Genomic DNA, 24,771 nt, shown 5'->3' on the forward strand with positions numbered 1-24,771 from the left:
ATCATAACTCAATTGCAGAATGGCGTTCTGGAGACCAATTTCTAGGGAGAGATTAGCTGACAGCTGTGTTCAGCATGGGGTCTGGGAACCACATCGGAAGAGGCATTAAAATTTAGGGGGATCTTGGTATACGAATTCAAATTTATAAAGGGATTTTTTTTCCATATAGGAGGGAATCTTGTGTGCTGTTTGGAAATGTCTGTTGTTTCATAAAATGAATTAGGGAGATAAACAGGGGTGTATTGGGGGAAACGTCTGGCATGATTAGTCACATCACAGAATAGCCATGTGTCTTTTCCATTGCAAGGATTTGTGGAGAACCTGATGAGCCTCTAGCCATCCGTAAGACAGAAAGCACGTTAATAGTTTAAGAGCCAATGGTTATCGTGCTTTGAGTGATAGCCCCCCAAAACGCATCTACCCAGAACCCTGGAATGTGATCTCATTTAAAAAGAGGGTGCCTACAGATAGGACTAGAGAGTAAAGATCAAAATGGGTAAAGGGTTAAGGGTCAAGATCAAAATGAGATTACTCCAGATAAGGGTGGGTCCTAATCCAATGACCACCCTTTTAAAAAAGAGGGAAGGGCACAGGGAAACAGGGAAGAAAACTGCGAGATGGGAGTGATACCACCAGAAGCCAAGGAATGCGAGGAGCCACCAGAAACCAGAAGAAGCAAAGGCGGCTCCCCCCACCCCCGCCTGAGTCTTCATAAAGAGCACAACCCTGATGCCACCCTATTTTCTGAGGCCTGGCCCCCAAATCATGACAGAACAGGTTTCTGTTGTTGTTTTAGGCCACCCAATTTATGGTGATTTGCTGCACCAGCCCTGGCAAACCAATAAAATCCCCTCCAAAGTGCCCCTCCAATCCCAACTTCTCTGATGTTTTACGAAGGCAAGGACTATTTTAATTTCTTCTAGAAACTCACACAGCCTCCTACAGGGCTAATGTTGCTAAAAGAAAAAGTCAATAATACTAACTTCGTTCTTTGTGAAAGGTTAAAAAGAGGTGTATTTTTTATTTTATTTTTTTAAAGATTTTATTTATTTATTTGACAAAAAGAGAGAGAGAGAGATCACAAGTAGACAGAGAGGCAGGCGGAGAGAGAGGGAGAAGCAGGCTCCCCGCCAAGCACAGAGTCCGATGTGGGGCTTGATCCCAGGATCTTGAGATCATGACCTGAGGCGAAGGCAGAGGTTTAACCCACTGAGCCACCCAGGATCCACTCCCCCCCCAAAAAAGAGGTGTATTTTTTAAATGAATGTTTTTCTTTTCGAAGACCTGTGGCACCTGTATGCAATTGTAATAAACAATTCAGAGATCTGGTTGGGCCCTTTACCCATTTTCTCCCCATAGCAACATATGCAAAACGAGAGTACAGAATCCCAACCAAAATACTGGCATTGATTCAGCCCGGTAATGGGATTCTACTTCCCCAGATTAACGTACTGGCGCGGGGGTGAGGGGAGGGTCCAGTTCCATCCACCACCATTAAAGATACACAACAATGTCATTACCAGGGCTACATGCTATCATAATGCCTGGAAACACATGCCGTGTCTGTATCTCTATCTGTAAATATGAACACGATGGCTGGTTCAAAGACAGACCTTTGAAAAGCCCAGATAAGAAGGCTTATGTACTCGATCATTAAAATAGAAAGCAAACATCTTCCCAGATGTTGTAAGGTAATACGTAAGGGGGAAAAAACGCAGATGGTACCCCAGAATAGGTTCTGCCAACGGGACGCACACCTCCTACCTTGTCCTTTTTATCCTGTCGGGCGTACGGAAAGCACGGGATCACGGCGGTCACCCTGGAGGACGACGCGATCTTGCACGCGTTGATCATGATGAGGAGCTCCATGAGGTTGTCGTTGATTTCCCCGCAGCCGCTCTGGATGATGTAGACATCTTCACCCCTCACGCTTTCACCAATCTCGACGCTAGGAAAAGAAAAGGCCCGAACGGTGAAGCAGGCTTGCGCCTCGGAGGTCCCCTGGAGCACGGCCGTGGGGCAAGGATTCACCGTACAGTGGCACTCGTGGCTAGGACCTCCCACGGCCAAAGGAAGCAGAACAAAAGAAGCGAAGGGAAAGGGGGGAGGAGCAAACTCCGCGGGCAAGCGGGTGCAAGCCTCACCCCCCAGCCACGCGCGGGGACAATATGCCTGAAGTGCTGTCCGCCACGGAGGCTCATCCGTGCCCAGGCTCATACCGGGGGCGGTGCAGCTGGGGGTCCCATGGGCTCCATCTGCCTGGCCCGGACCAAGATCCCAGACCCCCAGGGGTTCCACATTAAGCACACCACTCGCACAGGTGGGCAGAGAGAGCTGTTCCTATCTGGGAAGGGCGGGAACCCTGGCAAAAACAAGGTTCCCAAAGGCACGCTGAGGACCCCTGGCAAGCCTCGCTTTCTCACATAGGAGGGGACCTTCTACGCTCGCCGGAAATATGTCTCAGTCCTGCCATATTTACCTCTTTCTGCTAAACAGTATACTATTCCGAGTTGAGCCATAAAGCAAACTTCAATCCAAGGTTAGATTTCCCGCCTACACATAGCTTTCGGTGATCGGTCTTCCCTGGAGTCTAACGCCCTACGTTTTCACCTGCTAAGTTTTCTAAGTAGTGAACACAAATTGCAGCGGAAACACTGGCCTGCCCATCTGCATTCCCACCGGGACGGCTGCACGCGCCATCTCCAGCTCACTGTCCTGCCGTGTCTTCTCCCACCACTGGCTGCCCCGGGTTCTCCTTCTGCCTCTGCACAGGTGCCGACCCCCCGGGGGGATCCGGGGGGGATCCCACCATCCCTTCCCCCACACTCAATTCCCCACTTCCTGTAGCCTCTTTCTTGCTGTACTTCTTTGTTTGGTTTGGTATCCTCCAGTAGCTTCTGGAGAAAGAGTAAAGAGAAGCTTCGCAAGTCTCTGAAAACTGCATGTTGGAAAACCCATGTTTTGGGCAGAGAATGGTGAGTGTTCAAGGCGACAGCGAGCCAGCCCATCCCTGGCATGCGCCTTCCCGTGGGAAGAAAAGGGAAAGCGCTGTGTGCTGAGGCAGGTCCTTCCCAGAGCAGGGCCAGGAACCAAGGAGACCCTCAGCTGTGCTATGTTTTTCCACAATTGATACCTGGAGCATAATACGAATTCTGCATTTGCTTCCACACCGCCTTTCATCCTGAGACGAGAAGGCAGAAAACTGCACTGTCCCCAGCTGAATGGAACCACTGAGAAATACTTGGCGCATGCGCGCGCGCACCCTCCCCACGAGGACCACAGCCACACCCATCCACATCTGGTATCACCATTTCCCACATGCCTTCGGGTCACCCTCCCCCCATCGCCTCACAAGAACCCCAAAGCTATGGCCCTTCCGAGACCCGCTTCCACAAGGAAGCTGTAGGTCTTTTTCAGTGGAAAGTGTCATACTTACTACAGCGTTTATGTATTTTTTTTTTAAGAATTATTTATTGGGGGACGCCTGGGTGGCTCAGTTGGTTAAGCAGCTGCCTTCAGCTCAGGTCATGATCCCAGGGTCCTGGGATCAAGTCCCACATCAGGCTCCTTGCTCAGCAGGGAGCCTGCTTCTCCCTCTGCCTGTGCCTGCCATTCTGTCTGCCTGTGCTCGCTCTCTCCCCCTCTCTCTCTCTGATAAATAAATAAAATCTTTAAAAAAAAAAAAAGAATTATTTATTGGGAGGGAGCACGACCAGGGGGCAGGGGCAGAGGGAGAGGGAGAAGCAGGCTTCCTGGTGAGCAGGGAGCCTGATGTGGGCCTCGATCCCAGGACTCTGGGATCATGACCTGAGCCAAAGGCAGACGCTTAACCCACTGAGCCACCCAGGTGCCCCACTATTGTTTAAACCTTCAGTATGTGTAGCATTTTCACCATTTCTGTTGTATCCCATTTTCTTAAATCAAGTTACGGAAGAAGTTTGAGTGCTGGTCCCCCAACCCCAGCTTTCCCATAAACCCTGTGCTTTTTATTGTATGATTTTGCCTAGCAGGATGATTAGGAAAGCATGTCACCCTACAGTAAGATGGTCTGCAAATGTGCTCACCCTGAGAAGAAACAGAATGACTCTTACTGTAAAATTACAAGTGAGGCACATAAATAATTACCCTTATCTATTCTACTATCAGAAGCCAATTATACCCAATGATACTGCTTTATCAACAGAGCCAACTGTTTCTAAAACAACTTTAAAAATGAGTCGATATTTTGGACACCATGCAGCAGTATGCTGAATCCATAGACGCTTCTACCCGACTTCAACTAGAATTAATTGGGACACAAAAATGAAGTCTTTCAAGTCGAACTGATCTGCAAGTCAGCTCTGGTAACGGGGGTCCTGTTTTTCTACGTTCTCTGCTATGAATGGAAAGAGTATGAAGAGAGACAGAATTCTATATGCCCCCTCCTATTTTGAGTTCTAAGGAGCGAACCGTAATTCCCTTGAGAATATCCTGTCAACTGCGGAATAAGGCCAATTTGGAAATCCCGGAGTCCTATAGCTAGAATTAAGGTTATTGACCAGCTGACCTTAAAATAGGGAGATTCCCCGGAGATTATTCAAGTTGGCACAATGCAATCACAAGGGTCCTTTAAATGGGACAGGAAGACGGAAAAGGTTAGAGCGACAGGAGGTCTGAGGCAGGGGGAGGAAGGTGCTGCATGGTTCGCTCTGAAGAGGGCAGGAGCCAAGGACTGCCGGCGGCCTCTCCAGGCTGAGACAGGCAAGCGAATGGCTTCTCCCCAGAGCCTCCAGAAGGGAATGCAGCAACCCCTAACAGACTTCTAACCTACACAACCACAAGATGCAGCGGCGACAGAGGGGACATGGGCCTGCCAAGCCCGAAGTATTTACTACCTGGCCTGTTACAGAACAAATCTGCCAGCGTCTGGTGTTAGGACTGTTTATCCCCTAAGACCTGCTTCTCTGGCCTACTTTTCTTCAGGAACTTCAGTCCCCTTATGATTAGCAGTCCAGCAGAGGATGGAAAGTCCTATCACCATGGCAACTCTTCTCCCCAAAGCTATTCCTGCTTCTACTCATAAAGATGATCACGACTGATCTTTCCTGTAGGGTCTTTTAAAAATTGTGGCCAGAAGGCAGCATCCTTTTGCTGTTCAGATGAAGAATCGTCACAGGTTCTGAAATAAGAAGGCAGGTGAGTTTATGTGACTCAACAATGAACGGGTGTAGTGATTAAAAGATGGCTGCGGATGCTTTAAAAACTTTTCCCACCAAGAAGTGGAGTCTAGGGGCGCCTGGGTGGCTCAGTCGGTGAAGCGTCTGCCTTTGGCTCAGGTCATGATCTCAGGATCATGGGACTGAGCCCCGCATCGGGCTCCCTGCTCAGCGGGGAGCCTGCTTCTCCCTCTTGCGTTCTCTCTCAAGTAAATAACTAAAATCATTAAAAAAAAAAAAGTAGTGGAGTCTAGGGGCACCTGGGTGGCTCAGTCAGTTAAGCATCCAACTCTTGGTTTCAGCTCAGATCATGATCTCAGGGTTGTGAGATCAAGCCCCACGTCAGGCTCTACACTCAGGAGGAAGTCTGCTTGAGATGCTCTCGCCCTCTGCCTCTCCCCTTCCCTTGCATGCACATTCACCTTGCACGCACACACGCTCTCTAAAATAGAAAAAATAAAAAGTGGAGTCTATGTTCCCCTTCCCTCGGATTTGGGAAGACTCTGTAGTGACAATGCCCCAACTTCAGGGCCCAGAGCTTACCAGACCAGCAGGTCCACTGCCTGTCTTCCATGCTGTAAGGAAGCTCAAGCAGCCCTGGGGGGTGGAGTAGGGGGAGGTCCTGAGGTTCCTAACCAAGCTGCCAGGCAGGCGCCGGCACCGACTTACCGGCCATGTGAACAGGCCACCTTCAAAGTAGACCCTCTAGCCCTAGCTAACCGTCCCAGACGCCATCACACAAGGCACTGCCCAAACTTCACGATTGTGAGTCAAATACACGATCGCTGTTTTAAGCAGTTAAATTCTGGGGTGATTTGTTACACAACAGAAAACCAAAACTTTGGGTCTTTCAGTACAGCTAACCACTCTGTGGGCAGGTTAACTGACCAGGATAAAACGTTACAACAAACCTTCAGACACCTTCACTGTGGGATTTCAGCCATCTCTATGGAAGCCCGTGCAGAAACATCTCTCTGCATATTTCAAATGATTCAGAGGGGCTCCTGGGGGGCTCAGGTCATGATCTCAGGGTCCCAGGATGGGGCCCTGTGCTGGGTTCTATGCTCAGAGATGAGTCTACTTGTCCCTCTCCCCCTACTCATGCTCACTCACGCTCCCTCTCTCTCAAACGAATAAATACCATCTTTTAAAATAAACAAACAAAAAAATCAGTAAAGTGATTCAGAGATGAGAAGGGAAATTCAGGAGGCCCCATGTCTGATTAAGTGGTATTTTAAAGGTGGGGAAAGAGGGGCGCTTGGGTAGCTCAGGCAGTTAAGAGTCTGTCTTCAGCTCAGGTCATGGTCCCAGGGTCCTGGGATTGAATCCCGCAATCAGTTCCTTGCGGGGGGCGGGGGGGCAAGTCTGCCTCCCTGCTTGTGCCTTTTCGCTCTCTCTCTCTGACAAATAAATAAATACATAAAACATTTTTTAAAAGATTATGTATTTATTTATTTGACAGACAGAGATCACAGGTAGGCAGAGAAGCAGGCAGAAAGAGAGGAGGAAGCAGGCTCCCTGATGAGCAGAGATCCTGATGCAGGGCTTGATCCGATCCCAGGACCCTGGGATCATGACCTAAGCGGAAGGCAGAGGCTTTAACCCACTGAGCCACCCAGGTGCCCCTAAATACATAAAGCATTTAGAAAAAAAAAGTGGGGAACAACGAGGAACAGGTGCCTGGCTGGCTCAGTTGGATAAGCATGCTACTTTTGATTCTTGGAATTCTCAGTTTGAGCCCCACGTTGGGTATAGAGATTACAAAAGAAAAATCAAAACTTAAAAAAAAAAAGTGGAGAATGGAAGGAGTGATGAGCAGGAGACATTAAAGCACATTTCTGGTCCTGGCTTTGGGGAGAGGTTCAGGAAGCTTACATGAACTAAATCAATTTTCTCTTCTTTTTACCCCATTTCTCATCTCTAGGACTACACAGTAAAAACCAGATCACTAGTACAATACCTAGTACAGAAAGGACTGTTCGTAAAAATCAGCCTCTGGACCTACACAGTTCATGGGAAAGAGAAAAGTCAGGAAGCTAACCTGTTATATTCCAAAAATAAAAACATACAGGGGCGCTGGGGTGGCTCAGTCATTAAGTGCCTGCTTTGACTCAGGTCATGAGCCCAGGGTCCTGGGATGGAGCCCCACACCCGGCTCCCTGCTCAGCAGGAAGCCTGCTTCTCCCTCTCCCCCTGCTTGTGTTCCCTCTCTTGCTGTTTCCCTTTGTCAAATAAATAAAATCTTTAATATATATATATATGTGTATATATATATATACACACACACACACACACACACACACACACACACACACACAATGTTGGGGCACCTGGCTGGCTCAGTCGGGAGCATTGGAGTCTTGATCTCAGGGTAGTGAATTCAAGCCCTTCCTTGGGCACAGAGATTACTTAAAAAAACAAAATAGGGGCGCCCGGGGGGCTCAGTCACTTAAGCATCTGACTCTTAATTTCGGCTCAAGTCCCGATCTCAGGGAACGGGGACCGAGCCCCGCATCGGGCTCTGGGCTCAGCTCAAGAGTCGACTTGAGATTCTTTCTCCTTCTGCCCCTCCCCCTGCTCACGTGAGCTGCGGAGCACTGCCTTGCTCTCTCTAAATAACTAAATAACTAAATAAAACCTTTGAAGAGCTAATGGTTAAAAAACAAACCAAACACAAAATAAAAAAAATACATAATATAACTATACAAGCAATTCCCAGACGTCACGTAGAGTGGTTTCTGAGACCTCATGATTTCTAGTTAGCAGGTGGTCGTTATAAAATACTCAAAACCCAAATAAAATTGAGTTAAATATATAATCGTACTTCAAGGTCCGAATGAGTTTCCTCCAAAGGTACACACAGAAATCCAACAATGCCTTTGCAATGGACTTCTGAGATTAACTAGGTTCCAGCAACAAAGGAGGGCGCTGCACAGAGAGAACAGGGAAGGGCAACGTATTTGCTTTCAAAATCCACTTCACGCAGAAATTTCTCCTTTACTTACACGATGCCACCTCCCGAACAAAAACTAGTAGCCCACTCTTGTTACGGCTACCGAAACTTGAATAAGACTGGCAAGATATTACAACATTCAAGCCCCGCTACACTAGCCTTTTCCCGAGCCCGCCACCATGCTTCCAGACTTCTCTACTAAACTCCGCAAAGCGGAAATGTTGGGCTCAAGGACTCCCGGGAGGTAGAGCACCTGTTACTCGTTCGCAAACGTTTCTTCACTTACATTATCAACGAGACTATGTATGTATAGTGATTTCCCACTGGGAAGAAGGGTTTCCCAGATCCTATAAAGCTGACTCCACAAACACCACTGTCCCCATATTTCTGACTCTAATTCCTTAGCATCTAAGGCATTTTTGACTAATCCAAAAGTCACCCAGGTTTTCTTCTACAAATGTTTCGTTCTAGGCTTCACATTTAGGTCCACGATCCATTTCAAGTTCATTTCTGAAACGGTGGGAAGCAGAGATGTTGTTTGCTGCGTTTTGGCAGCTCACACCAATTGTTCCCTCACCACTTGTTCAAAGTGTTGGTTGCTTTGGACCTCTGCCAGACATAAAAATGATCAGCAACTGCGTACAGTGCTGGACGCCTGAGGGAGAGAGCTAAAAAGGAGACCCACTTGAAACCGGTCAAAGAGCTTTGTGGACTCAGGCAGGTGGAAAACGGAGCCCCTGTCCCGTTTCGTGGTGGGGGAGGGGAGCAGGGGGGTGAGAGCGGGGGCGGGGGAGGGCACCGGTCTGACCTCACTGAACGGAGGCGACCACGGCTCCTGGACCTGAGACACGGGTAGCGGTTACGCGGGCCAGGGCCTTGCCGCTGGACACAGCAGAGTCCCACAACTACGAACATGACCAAAAGTCTATCACCTTTGAGGCAGAAAAATGAGAGGAAGCCCACGGGAACAAGCACGTGCGCTCGGGCGCTCTTGAAACCCGCCGCACAAACACCGCCTCGGCTCAACCCAGAGGTCGGCGCCCGGGCTGCAGGGGAGTCACCTGCGAGCTTCTGAAAACGCAGACTCGCACCCAGCCGCGGGCCAGGCCGGGGAAGCGGCTTTCCGAACGACCCCAGGTGAAGGCAGCGCGCAGCCGGGGCTGGGGACGTGGGCGGAGCCGTCCCTCGCACGCCCGGGGGTTTGGGACCAGCCTGGAGGGGGACGGGGAAACCGGACGGGCACAGCCGGGGACGTCCCTCGCCGCGTGCCCGGCACCGAGGCGGTTCCCGCCGGCCTGCGCCCACCTCTCCTCGACGCTGTGACCGCCCCGAGGTCGCCCTTCCGGGCCAGGGGCCGCCCTCCTCCGCGTCTCCCGGGCGCCGCAGCGGTGGCGCGGAGGCCGCGTCGTGGCCGTCCCGCCCCGGAAGGGGGAGCGGGCGGCCGCGGAGTGGTCCCGGGCGGGCGACGGTCCCCGCCCGGCCCCGCAGCCGCGCGCCCTGCGCCTTCCCCGGCCCGGCCCGGCCGCCGGCGCGGCCCCCACCTGGTCTCCTGGTTGCTGAACTTCTTCGTGACCACCTTGCCCAGCTCCAGGCCCAGCCGGTCGGCCACGCGCTGGGACAGGTCCTGGTGCGAGCTGCCGCTGAAGAGCACGATGTTGGGCATGGCGGAGGCGGCGGTGGCACCGGAGGCTGCGACGCGAGCGGGAAAGCGCGGCTGTCGACCAAAGGAGGAGCGGAGTGGAAGGGAGCTGCAGGGGGCGGAGTCGGGGCGGGGCTAGAGGGGGGCGGGGCGGGGCGGAGCTGAGGGGGCGGAGGCGCGGGAAAGCGCCGCGGCGAGACCGGGAGGAGGAGGAGCTGGAGGGGGCGGAGCCGAGGGAGGGGGTGCTGAAGAGGGAGCGCTCTGGGCCCCGATTTTGACCTTTCTGCCCTGCCTGGAGAGGGAGGGCCGATGTACCAGCTTAACTGGGCAGCGAGGGAGGGTGCAGGAAGAGGCGACGGACGTGCCTAGCGACCAGGAGCAGCCCCCCCGCAACCCCGAATACCCCCAAACCCACTGCAGACGACTGTGTGCCACTACGAGGGTCTCTAAAACTGTGGCCTGCGGATCACATCCACGGTGCTGTTTGTACCAGAGACCTAAACATTGTTCTTACACGTGAGCATTTGCAATCTGTTTGATCTACAGCTGTACCACGTTTGCAACTCAACTAAGAAAAATAATATTCCCATCAAAAAAAAAAAAACAATCAAAAAAACCCCTTTCCTCTAATTAATAGTGTGTACTGCAAAATGTTGTACTAAATTCTTATATTTTGTCAATAAAAATATTGTGAAAATTTGTTTTCTCTCGTTCTGTAAGGACCTAAATAATAACTTCTCCATTTTGCTTGGTGGCCCACAAAACCTAAATTATTGGCTATCTAGTCCTTATTCAAAATTCGCTGATGCCTGAATTACAGAATGGCCCTGTGTCCTTGAAAAAGTCATGAAACCCCTGGCCCTCTGAGCCCTGAGCGCAGATGGAGGGGTAAGGTTGCTCTCCATGGTGATGGTGAAACTTGATCAAATCAAGGCCCCTCCAGATGCCTCATTTTTAGGTAATCAGGTCAGTTTTGCAACTTCTTGCCTGATCCCGGGAACCTCACCCCCAGTGGCCCCAGATCCACCAGGTGGTGTCATGTCATCCCCCATCCATCCCCTGCCAGAGCTCTCCGTAGCCCTGGAGTCCGCTGCCTTCCCCTCCCTCCCTTCATACTGGATCAAAAAAGGTTTTCTCAAGCAGATGCGGTCCTGGAGCCAAGCCCTGTGCACAAATCAAATGTAGGGGAAAGAAAAGTATTACGTGGAACAGAGGACCCACATGTTAGTGATGCTGGCGAGTTTCATGCTTCTCAATGACAACAGATTAAACAGGTCAGATAAATGGCTGGTTTTTACCTACTGTGGCCAAGAGTTGGCCCTCCGTCCACACCAAAGTCCTCCTGCGGGCGGGCTGTAGCCCACTGTAACCTGATTTTGTATAACTGGGATTTGGGGGATTCCTGGGATTATTCATGTAATTGGAACTTTTCATCTGGGTTCATGCACTTTTCAGATGTACCTGGCACATTGAGTATTTCTTTAAACTCCTGAATCTGTCTGCTTACCAAAAAACTGTCCCAAACCACCAATTCTGGCAGCATTTCTGCCCCGTTTCATTCTTCCTGGGGACATGTATGTGCTCTATTATTAAAAAAGAATAAAAAACACAACACTACTTGCAATGATTTATTACCTATGTGTTTTACGGTTAATTACCATAGCAATGAGATTTATACTGATACTCAACCATATGTCTAAAATTTTTATTGAATGAGTCTGCTAATGTAATTATTTTTAAACTCTCCTAATAAAATTTTCTGCTAACAATATTTACTGTAATTTTTATGTCCTTAAAATTTTTCTCATAGACAAGCTATATACATGTTCTTTTCAGGGGGAAAGCGGCTTCTGGATAGCGTGGCAGGCCATGGTAATTGGGTAACAAAACTGACAGACTCTACCTTACAGTAGAAGCTAAAGCCCCTGGTCTCTGAGTATGTTAATGGTCAGGGGCTGGGAAGCTAGGGTTGAATCCTCACAAACCATGATGTCAATACTACCAAGGAGAAGCAAGATCTAGGTGGGGAAAACTTACCAAATGGTTGTTGGTTCAACTCTTTGATGAGGTACTGGGCTTGAATGCTGAGGGTAAACTGGGATCATCCAAAATCATCATGAGAGGGACGCCTGGGTGGCTCAGTGGGTTAAGCCTCTGCCTTCGGCTCAGGTCATGATCTCAGGGTCCTGGGATCGAGCCCCACATCGAGCTCTCTGCTCAGCAGGGAGCCTGCCTCCCCTGCTCCTCTCTGCCTGCCTCTCTGCCTGTGATATCTCTCTCTGTCAAATAAAAAAATAAAAAATCTTTTAAAAAATCAAATCAAATCAAATCATCACAAGTAGCAGACAGTCCAGAAACCTGTCTGTGGTATATCTATGCGGGATTTAAAGAACCACTGTAGGTGAGTTCGTTCAAGAGCAGACATTTTCTCTCCAAAGCCCTTTATCTTTGACCCAAAGGACCCAGGCTGTGGTGACAAAACCCTGGTCTAGAGCAGGTTTCTCAACCTTGGCACTACTGACATTCAGGCTGGGTAATTCCTTGTGATGGTGCTGTCCTGTTCATCGGAGGATGTTTAGCGACATCCTTGGCCTCTACCCACGAGATGCCAATGGCACCTTCTGACCAGCTATGACAATCGGGTCTCTGCAGACATTGCCAAATATACCCCAAGGAGTAAAATCCCGCCAGCTTGATAACCACTTGTCTGAATGCACTCCTGTCCCTTTCCTCCACTCGGATGAGCAAATACTCATCGAGCATCTGTATTATCAAATTTGCCAAGTCCCATTGGTCAAAGCAAGTTATGTGGCAAAACCAGCATCAGGATGGTATGCGGCCACATACGGGCATCGATACCAGGTCCGCTAGTCCACCAGAGATCTACCACAGCACGCTTCTTGGACGGAATGTGGAGTTGAGAGAGCCTCCAGGAAACTCGACCACACATACAAAGAAAGACTCAAGACTCAGGATGGAGAGAACATATGCCATGTGTATATGTGATCTCAGATTTTGGCCATATTGTAAAATGGTCATTATTTAAAGACATTATTTTAATGTTAGTGGAGAAAATAAAATATTTCCACTGTTGGCCTCTCACTTCACTGACTCATCAATAGGACTACTATGAGAAACACGGATTTGAGTTTACGAACAGTTTCACGTTTTATATTCCCCACATCATTTAGCCAAGATCTCCGTGTATAGTAAAAGCTCTCAACATTTGCAGAATGAATTTATTCCCACCTACCCTAGGGCTGAGAAATGGAAGAAATGGCCCAAAGTTACACAGCTAGTAAAAGGCAGCAAGGGAATCAGAATGCAGGCCTTTGAACTCAGTCCTTTCTCTCCAGAACAGTGATGCCCAAAAGTAGTATAATGCAAGCCACATATATAATTTACATTTTTTCGTAGCCATATTTAAAGAGAGCAAAAACAGGGGCACCTAGGTGGCTCAGTTGGTTAAGCATCTGCCTTCGGCTCAGGTCATGATCCCAGAGTCTTGGGATCGAGCCCCACATCAGGCTCCCTGCTCAGCAGAAGCCTGCTTCTCCTTCTCCCTCTCCCCCTACTTGTGTTCCCTCTCTCGCGGTCTCTCTGTCAAATAAATAAATAAAATCTTTAAAAAATAAATAAATAAGATAAAATATTAAAAAATAAGTAAAAAGAGTAAAAACAGTGACGTTATTTTAATGATACACTTTATTTAACCTAATAGGTTAAATGTTATGTCCCAAATGTTAATCCCTCCTACATGTATCAATATTAAAAAAAATTAATGAGATATTTTGCATTCCTTTTTTAATTTTTGCTCACATGAAGCCTTTGAAATATACTTTACAATTTGGACTATTTTTCAAGGGCTCAACAGTCACCTGTGGCTGGCAGTTGCTTTAAGAGCAAGAAGCTCTAGAACAGTGGTTCTTAAGAGCAGTGTCAAGACACCCTTCTGCATTCATTCAATTGTGTGTATTTCTTAGGAGTGCGGCGAATAATTTCTAACTAATTATAACCTGCTTGAGTTTATAAATAATTTGCTTTAAGATGCAAGTTAAAATAAATACAATTTTATTCTCTATTAGTGATATTTTCACTCATAATCAAATTTTTTTCCTGATTCTTATTTCTATATCATCTCCGTTTACTTTCTATCATTTAAAGAAAAAAATTTTAATAGAGAAGAGTAGAATTAACATCCATAAACCCATCACCTAGATTTTGCAACTACCAAAATTTTGCTAGAGGGACACCTGGGTGGTTCAGTTGTTAAGCATCTGCCTTCGGCCCAGGTCATGATCCTGGGGTCCTGGGATTGAACCCTGCATCAGGCTCCCTGCTCAGCAGGAGGCCTGCTTCTCCCTCTCCCATTCCCCCTGCTGTGTTCCCTCTCTTGCTGTGTCTCTCTCCAATAAATAAATACAATCTTAAAAAAACTTTGTTTTGCCAGATTTGGGGTGTCTGGGTGGCTCAGTTAGCCAAGCTCCTGATTCTTGATTTCAGCTCAGGTCATGATCTCAGGTGAGATCCACGTGTACAGCCCTGCATTGACCCCCACATGGACCACCTCCTTCCTGCCCTGCTTTGCTCCGTCAGCACTCTGGAGAGACTGCTTCCCCTCTCCCTCCCCCGCTGCCCCTCTCCCCTCTTGCATTCTCTCTCTTAAATAAATAAAATAAATCTAAAAACAAATTGCCATATTTGCCTCATCTGTTTTGTCCGATATAAACTACAGTCATTGTATATTCACCTCTAAATTGTTCCATCTGTGTCTATAAAAAGATAAAGAAATCACACCATATAGGAAAATTAACTAAAAAAATGGACCAAAGCCCTAAATATAAGAGCTACATTTGTGAAATTCTCAGAAGACAATGTAACTGTTCATGACCTTGGGTTAAACAATGATCTCTTTAATATGACACCAAAAGCACAAGCAACAGCAACAATATAAACAGATGAACTAGACATCAAAATTGTAAACTTTTGTGTTTCAAAGGAGACCATCAAGAAAGTGAGGACAGACCAAAGCGTAGGAGAAAATGTTTGCAGCCAATCTCTCTGATGAGGGAACTGTATCTAGGATGTATAAAAAATGGCCACAACCCAGTGAAAGACAATTTTCAAAAATGGGCAAAGGAGCATGCACAAGGATATTTATAGCATCTTTATCCATAATTGGCAAAACTTGGGAGCATCCAAGATGTCCTTCAGTAGGTGAATGGATAAACAGTGGTCCATCCAGACAATGGAGTATTATTCAGTGCTCAGACAAAACGTGCCATCAGGCCATAAAAAGACACACAGGAACCTCCAATGTATATTACTAAGTAAAAGAAGCCAATCTGAAAATTCTGTGTAGTGTATGATTCCGGGTACGGGAATGTTCTGGAAAAGGCAAGACTAAGGAAACAGTTAACAACAACAATAAAAAAGATTAGCCTTGCCAGGGGTTTGGAGGAGGGAGGGAGGAAGAGATGGAGCACAGAGGGTTTCCAGCACAGGGAAACTACCCCGCATGACCTACAGTGGAGGCTACCTGTTGTTACACATTTGTCTAAACCCTTGGAAGTTACGTCAAGAGTGAACCCTAAAGTCAGCTACGGATCTGGGTTGATAATAATGTGTCCTTGTTGGTTCATCATTTGTAACAAATGTACTGCTCTGGTGATGCTCAGGGAGCCTGGGCTGTGTGGGGAGGCAGGAGGTATCTGGATGGGAACTCGCTGTACTTTCCACTCGATTTTGCTGTGAACCCAAAACTGCTCTTGAAAAAAAAAAACCAACAAAGTACATCTAGAAATGGAAAAAGAAAAAAAAAAATGAAGAAAGAAAAGAAGCAAAAGGATCTGAACAGCTACTTCTCCACAGAAAATATATAAAAGGCTAATAAACACACAAAAAAAGATGATCGGCGTCATTAGCCATCGGAGGAAAAGCAAATGAAAACCACAGTGAGATACCACTTCACATCCGTTAGGATGGCCATACGCAAAAAAACAGGTAAGACGAATGGTGGTGAGGATGTGGAGAAACTGGAACCCTCGAACACTGCTGGCAGGAATTCAAAATGGCGCCCCTGCGCTGGAAAACAGTCTGGCTGTTTGTTCCTCAGTTAAACACAGAATTACCATACGACCTAGCATTCTCACTCTTGGGTGGATAGTCAAAAACTGGGAAAACAGGCACTCAAATAAACAGTCGACATGAATGTTCATAGCAATACTATTCAAAGATAAAAGCCACCAGATGTCCATGGACTGAAGAGTAGCCAAACAAAAGGCCATACCTCCACACAATAGAATATTGTTATCAATATTCCATCAAAAGGAATGAAGTCCTGATACAGGCGATGACGTGGGTGAACCTTACGAAGGGCACGCTAAGTGAAAGAAGGTGGTTACCACAGAGGACCGCATGGGGCTTCACTCCATGTTCAGAACAGGCCCGGTCTATAGACCCAGAGTAAGTGAGGTGGTGCCAGGTGCTGGGGGCTGGGGACACTAGTGTGTGATGGTTAAGGGGGGTGGGGTTTATTTGGGGGGTAATGAAAATATTCTAAAATTCTAAAATGGACTGTGGAGATAGAGGCCCTACTCTGTGATTATACTCAGAGCCACTGAATTTCACACTTTAAATGGGCGAATGGAATGGTACATAAATTATACCACAGTAAGAGCAGTTCAAAAGAAAGATAAGGACATTTTTCTTCATGATTCCAACACCATGATCCCATCTAATGTATTACCATGTCATTGTCCTGCTTTCAATGACACTGAGATTGATCACTGGTTTAAGGTGGTGACAGCCAAGATGTTTCCACAATAAAGCTTTCTGCTCTGCAAAATGCTAGCTTTCTAGTTCTACCATTCCTTCTGGTCTACAAACACTAGCTGGAATTCCTCAGTAAAGAAGAGCTTAAAAACAAAAACAAAAACAGAAGAGCTTCCCTTAGTCTTCTGGGGCTCCTTGTTTACCCCAGAGTAGAGCTTGTCCCAGAAAAGCAAGACAAAAAGTTTCTTTTTCTTCCCTTTGATTATCAGTCTTCAGGGAAAGGAGTTTTGTGTGTAAATGTTGCCTCCCCCTAACAGGAAGCAGAGATCCTTGTGGATTTGGCAGATCCAAGGTCTGGGGCAGGAACAATGCGGGTCAGGACGTCTTGCCTCGGCTCTGTCAAAGACAAGGAGGAAAATGTCTAGAGGATAAAGAAACCAGCTTGAAGGAGTGGGTGCTGATCAAAGGTAGGACAGTGTGAACGTCAAAACTTCATGGAATGATAATTGCCTGAAATGCACCAGTATGTTAAAATCAATGAGTCTACAATGACACTCAATTAAATGAAAACCAGAACAAAACAAAGTAATCCTCACTTGAACCCAGTAAGGTGAATGTTAGACTAACTCCTTTCCATGAAAATTGGCCAGTAAAGAGTCAGCTTTCTGGAGAGGCAAGGTGAAGATGGTATTAACTGATTTCTTGGGTGATTACGTATCCTCTGATGCTGTCCAGGGGAACGTCCTTTCCATGTAGGTCGGATCAGTCACTTCTGGAAATTAGATCAAAGATAAAGGCTCTGGTGCCATGAGTAGGCTTAAGGGAGCTAGACACAGCATACATAATTCAAGCCGAGGAGTCAAATGGCATGGGATTCCCATACCAGGGGGGAGATGGGTGTATGAAGAGGTCTTACAGTGGTGGAACTAGAAGGTTTTTAAATGGGGTACCCCATTCGCATTGTTGTGAGAAGGTGGGGTAGTGTTCTGATGACAAGAGCAACAGAGTCAGGTAAGTAAAACCGAGCTTCATTTTAGTGTGAGCCAAACCAACAGAGAAGTGGAGGGTTTGTATTTTGGGACCAATAAGAGCGAGTAGCTGCAAATTCTTTCTAGAATAAGGTAGCCGTTGAGAGAAGGAGTAATGATACTGGACCTGTATATAATACTACACAGCAGACCTTCACAGAAAACCTATGTAATCAATCTTATGACTGTTTTCACAGGTAGAGAAACTAAGGAACAGAGAGGTTAGGTAACTTACCTGAGGTCACACAGCTACACAGGGGAGCCAGGCAGCTTTAACTACCACTTCTTACTTCACTCCATTATGGAAGTGGGAGCCATTGAAGAAGGCTGTCCATTTTGGATCAACACGGTGTATAAAAAGAGTACTTCTTCCTTATGGTAGTGTTTCCTGTTCCTAAAGAATCCCAGGAACACAATTTTGATAAAGATTACCCCACCCACCCAACATTTTTTTACAATGTTGTTGGAATACCTCCAAGCATGATCCTGGGCTTTCTTGTCTTCTTTGCTCTTTTGATAAGCTCTCCTTACCGGTCATCTAGGCTCATGACTGAATCCCAAGGACTTCCACATTTGTATCTCGAGTTCTGCACTCGCTTTCTCTCTCTCTCTCTCTCTCTCTCTCTTTCTCTCTCGTAGACTTGAACATCCAACTCCATGACAGGGGTCCTGGCAAACTAAGGTTTTACCCATTCACGCACTTACCCATTGCCTCCGGCTGTCATTATCTATGGCCACAAGAACAGAATTGAGCATTGGGGGCAGAGGTCATGGGGTTTTAAAGCCTAAATATTTACTGTTTGGTCCCTTACAGAAGAAGCTGGACCTCTCCACTGAGAAGTCTTTTTTTTTTTTTCCCTCCAGCTTTACTGAGATATAATTGACATAAAACTTACAAAAAAAAAAAAACTTACGTATGCTTAAGGTGTAAAACGTGTTGATCTGATACCCTTATGTATTGCAAAATGATGATTACCATGGCATTAGCTAATACCTCTGTCATGTCCCATAATTACCATTTCTGTTTTGTGGGAAGAACAATTAAGATTTACTCTCTTAGTGACTTTCAAGTAGATAATACAGTATTATTAACTGTAATCACCATGCTACCTGAGCGCCCCAGAGCTGGTTAATCTTATAACTAGAAGTTTGTACCCTTTGACCAACACGTTCCCATTTCTGCCACCCCATGGCCACTGGTAACCACCACTCTGCTCTGGGTTGTTCTGAGTTTGGCTTACTTATTTAAAAAAATTTTTTTTAGATTTTTATTTATTTATTTGACAGAGAAAGAGAGATCACAAGAAGGCAGAGCAGCAGGCAGAGAAAGAGCAGGAAGTAGGCTCCCCGCTGAGCAAAGAGCCCGATGCGGGGCTCGATCCCAAGACCCTGGGATCATGACCTGAACTGAAGATAGCCTTCACACAGCATAGACACAGCATACTGAGCCACCCAGGTGCCCCTTATTTTTATTTATTTATTTTTTTTAGTAATCCCTACACCCAGCGTGGGGCTTGAACTCACAACCCTGAGATCACGAGTTGCATGTCCCACTGACTGAGCCAGCCAGGGACTCCTTTGGCTTTTTTGAGATTTCCCATATAATTGAGATCATACAGTATTTGTCTTTCTCAATCTGGCTTATTTCACTTAGCATAATGCCCTCAAGGTCCACCCATGTTGCTGAAAACAACAGGATTTCCTTATTATTCATGGCTGAATATTCCACTGTACACACATGCACACACACCCATCCTTTTTTAAAGATTTTATTTATCTGAGAGAGAGAGAGAGAGAGAGAGAAAGCACATGAGCAGGGGTGGGGGAGTGGCAGAGGGAGAAGCAGGCTCCCCGCTGAGGAGGGAGCCCAATGCGGGGCTCAATCCCAGGACCTTGGGATCATGACTTGAGCCGAAGGCAGATGCTTAGCCAACTGAGCCACCCAGGTGTCCTGCACATCTTTTTTCATTCATCTGCTGACTTGATGCTTCTCGCCTCAACAACACATTCTTCCCTCATTACATAACACCACTAACCATCCAGTTGCTTGAGTCAAAAATATGTGCAGCATCCTTGATCCTGACCTTCCCGCTGCTTTCATGGGCTGAGACTGTCAGTTCTGTTTGCAAAGTCTCGATCCAAACCTGTTCCCTTCTCTTCATGTCTGTGGCCAGCAGCCATCCCCAGCATGGACCTCCTCCACAAAATTTTCATAGCTTAATCTCCTCTAGCCCCTTTCCACACGACAATCGGAATCATTTTTTAAAATCAAAGCTAATTGTTTCACGTCACCCTCCTGCTTAAAACCCATCTATGGCTTTCTGTGCTACCTGGAATTGGGCCGTGCCTGAACTGCCGACTCCATGTACCCTTCCGTCACCGACCTTCAGCTTCCCTAGTCTCTTGCCTGAAACACATACAAATCTTCTGGCCACAGGACCTTTGCATATGTGCCTTCCTCCCTCACAGAGCTCTTTCCACTGGCTCCTCCATCACAGGCTTGGCTCCTTTGATCTCCTGATCTCAGTTTATAAACGTCATTTCTTAAACCTCCCCTCAAACCACAGGGCTCCTTCCTCTCCCACCCTGACTACAGTTTCTCTTTTTCTCATTGCTCCTGTGCCGGCTGCCGCCACAGCGTTTATCTTAATCTGTAATTATCGTCTTGAGGCTTTTATGTGCACATTACCTCTCTGTTCCATTAGTAACTAGACTGTAAGTAGCACAAAATCAGAGATTGGATCAGTCTTGGTCACAACTTTATCCTCTGAGTCCAACACAGGATTTGGCCAAAGAGTATTTTCAGCTTTGCCAGCTATAGGGTCCCTGTCGCAAATACTCAACTCTGCTGTTGCCGCACAAAAACAGCCACGCAGGGAACCCAGTGCACATGGCTGTGTTTCAGTAAAACTTTATTTATGGGTACTGCAATGTAACTGTCATTTTATTTAATGTGTCATGAAATATTATTCTTTTGGGTGGCTTTTTTTTTTCCTGCCTCCAACCACTTAAAAGTGTAAAAACCATTCTTAGCTCAAAGGCTGTACAGAAGCATTTGGCCATAAGAAGTTTGCCAGCCCCTCATCTAGCACATTGCATGGCAGATTCTCACAATTTTTTCTTTCTTTTCTTTTTTTGGAAATAAAGAAGACATGCAGGGAAGAACTTAAAAATGAGAAACGTTCTCCAAACAATACTCCTGAAATGTGCATTCAGAGAGGATACAAGGCATAGTCAGATGTAAATGTGATTATTTTGCAATTGACATGATCCACATAGACAGCAACCAAAAGTCCCTTCATTGTTTGGCGGCTTCTGAAAGATCCATTTCCCTCTGGGCTGTGCAGACAGGGCCACTCTCCTAAATACTCCAGTGATAAAATGGGAATTAATATCAAGTGATCCCCTAGAAACCTCTTAGAGAGATGTCAAAGAAGTCAACAAAACATGTCTATCTGATCACCCCCTCCACACACACCTCCCAAAGCTTTCCAATTCTACCACTGGCTTTTTGGCCCTCTGCATTCTGAATTGCCCCAACCTCCCCTTCTGTTTCACCAGAGCACTGAGACCCTTGTCCTTGGAGGAGCAGGTCATGACCACAAGAAGAGCCCTCAAGTCAGCAATGCGCATGCTCCCCTGTCTCTTTCCTCTGTTCTTTATACCACGGTCCTCGGTTCCCACCACTGTTCAAGTCATCAGGGTTGTGATGGTGAAACCATTTCTCTTTGTTCCTCTGTGCTAAAACTCTTTTGTTCCTCAGGCTTAGAGGTGTCGGTTGAAAAGAAACTGTTTATGCCACCTAATTAATTTAGCGAAGGTAGTGGGTAAATGTTGAGCCCAATGACTCCCTGTATTTATTTAAAAAAAAAAAAAACACCTTTATTTAAAAAAAAAAAAACAGTTCATTTCTTTTTATAAGGAAAATGAATAATTTTTTTAAAAAAAGAAAATGGATAATTTTTGGAGACTTTTTTTTCTCTCCAACATATAATGCTCAAGAGGGTAAAAGAGTTCAGAATGTACTTTCTGAAGATTTATCATATAGAAGAATCTGATTTAAGAGCACAGATTTTCAGCAAAAAAAAAAAGTTCATGTCTCTGAATGCCAACTTAGGACAACTATCTCCGTTCAATTGTCAAAAGCATGATGTGATCTTCTTGATCTTCTGAAAGAAGAATAATGTGACCTTATTCAGGCTTGAAAAAGTCTCAGCTCAAGTATCTTTGGGGAAAAAGCCATGCTTAGTAAATCATTAACCCCACTGGCACTCCTTCAAGGTTACCCTATCATAGGTAAGAGAGGGACTGTAGCCAAGTTCAGGAATTTTAGTTCAAACACTCTCCTCTGGAATATTTAGACCCTTAAATTTCGGGTGCTTTAAATTCAGGCAGTAGAATAGGTTTAATGAACACCGCTACTGAGTGAAATACAAAGCACTGGGTGTAAAGCATCTCAGGTCAATATAGAAAAAGGTTGCTTGTGAATTCCTTCTTTAATGGAAACTCCAGAGGGAACTTGAGTTCCTACTACGTGCCCCACTGCTTCGCATACAGACATTCAGTTCTTCCCACAACCCCGTGGACTATGGAAAACTGAGGCTCAGAAAAGGTTAGTGAGGCATCCAGAGTGCGTGGCGGGCAAGCATTTGAACTCCCCTCTTTGTTTCTTTTCTTTTTTTTTTTTTTTCCAGATTATTTATTTACTTGAGAGTGAAAGAGTGAGAGAGAGCAGAAGCAGGTGGGGAGGAGCAGAGGCAGAGGGAAAAGCAGACTCCCCCCTGAGCCAGGAGCCCGATGCGGGACTCGATCTCAAGACCCCGAGATCATGACCTGAGCCGAAGGCAAACACTTAACCAACTGAACCACCCAGGAGCCCCTTGCCTCTCTGTTTCTATGTTTCCTTTTTAAAATATGTATGTTGAAACACAGAATATAATTGCTCAGTCTTCAATATTGGATTTGGGAACCGGTGGGATTCTAAACACCTGATGATGGCCACCAATGAAGTAAATATATTTACAACTGCTGTGGGAATAAAATGAACATAAAAATCCATATACACATAAAATTATACATGTGCTCCCTGTACATCCCAAATAAATGAAACTGTACCAATCTCAAACTACTTACCAAGTAGCCTAAGTGGTAGCACATTGCTCACTGGACTTGGTAATAATTTCCAAATCACTCCTGATTTTTTAGAAATTGCTGATCTGATCTTTTGTTTGACGCAGCTAGGATTAGCTAAGTGATGCCTGTGTCCGAGCCACGATTTAGCACAAGGAACCACATCTAACTCATCCAATGATGGTCCCCTTAAATGGTCGTGGGCCCCAGTGCCAGATCGGATGTGTTGCCGCCCGGGGAACACCAGATGGGGTGTCCCAGATCTCAGGTGGCTGAGCCAGTGAATATCATGACATCCGGCGTGGCACGGACCAGAAGAACTACGGCTCTGCAGCTCTCGGGGCCACCAACACCTCTTGCTCCAATGCCATCACTAAGTACCCTCCACCAGCACTGCCCCCACACTCCACTGCCTGCCTCTGAAGCTGCCCCCGCAAGCTCTAGTATCTGGTGACTTCTCATCTCATTAGCCAAGAGCAGACGCTATGGCAACACCATTATTCTTGGCACTGAACTTACTCTCCGCCTCTGATGGACCCACAGCAAATTGATGAAAACATTTTTCAACTGCTTTTCCTAGCTGGGCTATTAATATATTTAGTATCTCTATAATCTACTGAGACACACGGCCACTGCGACAGTTGGTTACTATGACGTTCAATGATGTGGCAGTTATTTTCCACTAACAAGTTTTTTACTACTGCCAGCAGTCACTGGGCTGCTATATACCAATGAACATAGACATACAGTCGTGTCAGGTTGAAATCTCCGAGATTGCTGACAGTCAACCATTTCTGATCGGCCAACACAGCAATTTTGAAATGTGTGGTTATACCTGCCAGTTCTAACAATTTGAATGGTGGTTCTGGGTATACTTGGTCCTCAAGCAGGGGCAATTTAGTCCCCAAGTAGTGCTGAGGCTGAGAAAGCCCCCTCTAGGCTAATCTGTAGACTAGCCCGCCACGCCTGGGTGTGCTGCCCTGGCTTGTATTTCACGTCGCTCAGTTTCTTCTGGCGAATCTCACCCGGGACACACCTTCTATTCAATTACCTTGGTAAAGACAAAACAACTGAAAGCCAGAAGCTAGGAAACTGGTAGACCACAGATGAAAAAAGCAGCTCTGCCGAGATTATAAAACAACATTTTGGGATGCCTGGCTGGCTCAGCCAGTAGACCATGTGACTCTTGATCTCGGGGTCGTGAGTTCAAGCCCCAGGTTGGGTGTGGAGCCTACATTTAAAAAACAAAACAAAACAAAACAAAAAAACCCAGACTGAAAAACAAAACAAAGAAAAAAGAAAAACAATATTTAAGTCGAGAAAGAACAAGTGAGCGATGCCATTGTCTACTGCCTACACAGAATCCAGGTCTCTATTTATTTCAGACTTTCCACCAAAAATGTTCCCTAACAAATGCTCTGCCCCACCCACAGTGGTTTACCCAGTTGTCTTAAGATACCTTGTTCTTTCTGAGATTTTTGCTTTTACCCATACCCGAACTCAGCTGTGTTTTCACCCTGATTTTCTACTTACTCACTACACTTATGGTGACGGTCATGAACAACCTGTTTGTTCAATATGTGTTTTATGAATTACCTGAGTGAACGTATTTCATGCATTATTTTATATAGTTCCTTTTAAAGGAAACTGTAGCAGGGCACCTGGGTGGTACAGTCTGTTGAGCATCTACCCTTGATTTCTGCTTAGGTCGTGGTCTCAGGGTCGTGAGATCGAGCCGTGCATCAGGCTCCACACTCAACGTGATATCTGCTTGAGATTCTCTCTTTCCCTCTCCCCCTCCCCCTGCTTGTGCACGTGCTCGCTCTCAAATAAATAAATAAAATCTTTAAAAATAAGTAAATAAATAAAACTATATTGTGGGATAATTTTACTTTTTTAAATTTTAAAAAAGATTTTATTTGAGAGAGCGTGTGTGCAAGCAGGCAGAGCGGTAGGTAGAGGGAGACGAACAAGGTGAGTCCCCACTGAGCGGGGAACTCAATGTGAGACTCAATCTCAGGACCCTGGGATCATAACCTGAGCCGAAGCAGA

General features: G+C 46.3%; 1 protein-coding gene across 6 annotated transcripts in view; it reads right to left on the minus strand.

Annotated features, from left to right (window-relative positions):
• Positions 1-24,771, minus strand: part of PRPS2 (phosphoribosyl pyrophosphate synthetase 2) — a 65,216-nt gene that overhangs the window by 24,323 nt on the left and 16,122 nt on the right. The window contains exons 2-6 of one of the 6 annotated variants that reach the window (XM_082717102.1): positions 17,825-17,983; positions 16,765-16,957; positions 11,825-12,066; positions 9,690-9,862; positions 1,765-1,948 (exon numbers count right to left, since the gene is read on the minus strand). In XM_082717102.1, coding sequence (XP_082573228.1) covers positions 1,765-1,948; positions 9,690-9,811 — 306 coding nt within the window. In that variant the 5' untranslated portion in view covers positions 9,812-9,862; positions 11,825-12,066; positions 16,765-16,957; positions 17,825-17,983. The remainder of the gene's footprint in view (positions 1-1,764; positions 1,949-9,689; positions 9,863-11,824; positions 12,067-16,764; positions 16,958-17,824; positions 17,984-24,771) is intronic. The other 5 variants (XM_082717106.1, XM_082717101.1, XM_082717104.1 and 2 more) reach the window with 5 other exon arrangements.

The sequence above is a fragment of the Mustela nivalis genome, assembly GCF_964662115.1.
Source record: "Mustela nivalis genome assembly, chromosome: X".
In the NCBI taxonomy this organism is placed as follows: Eukaryota; Metazoa; Chordata; class Mammalia; order Carnivora; family Mustelidae; genus Mustela; species Mustela nivalis.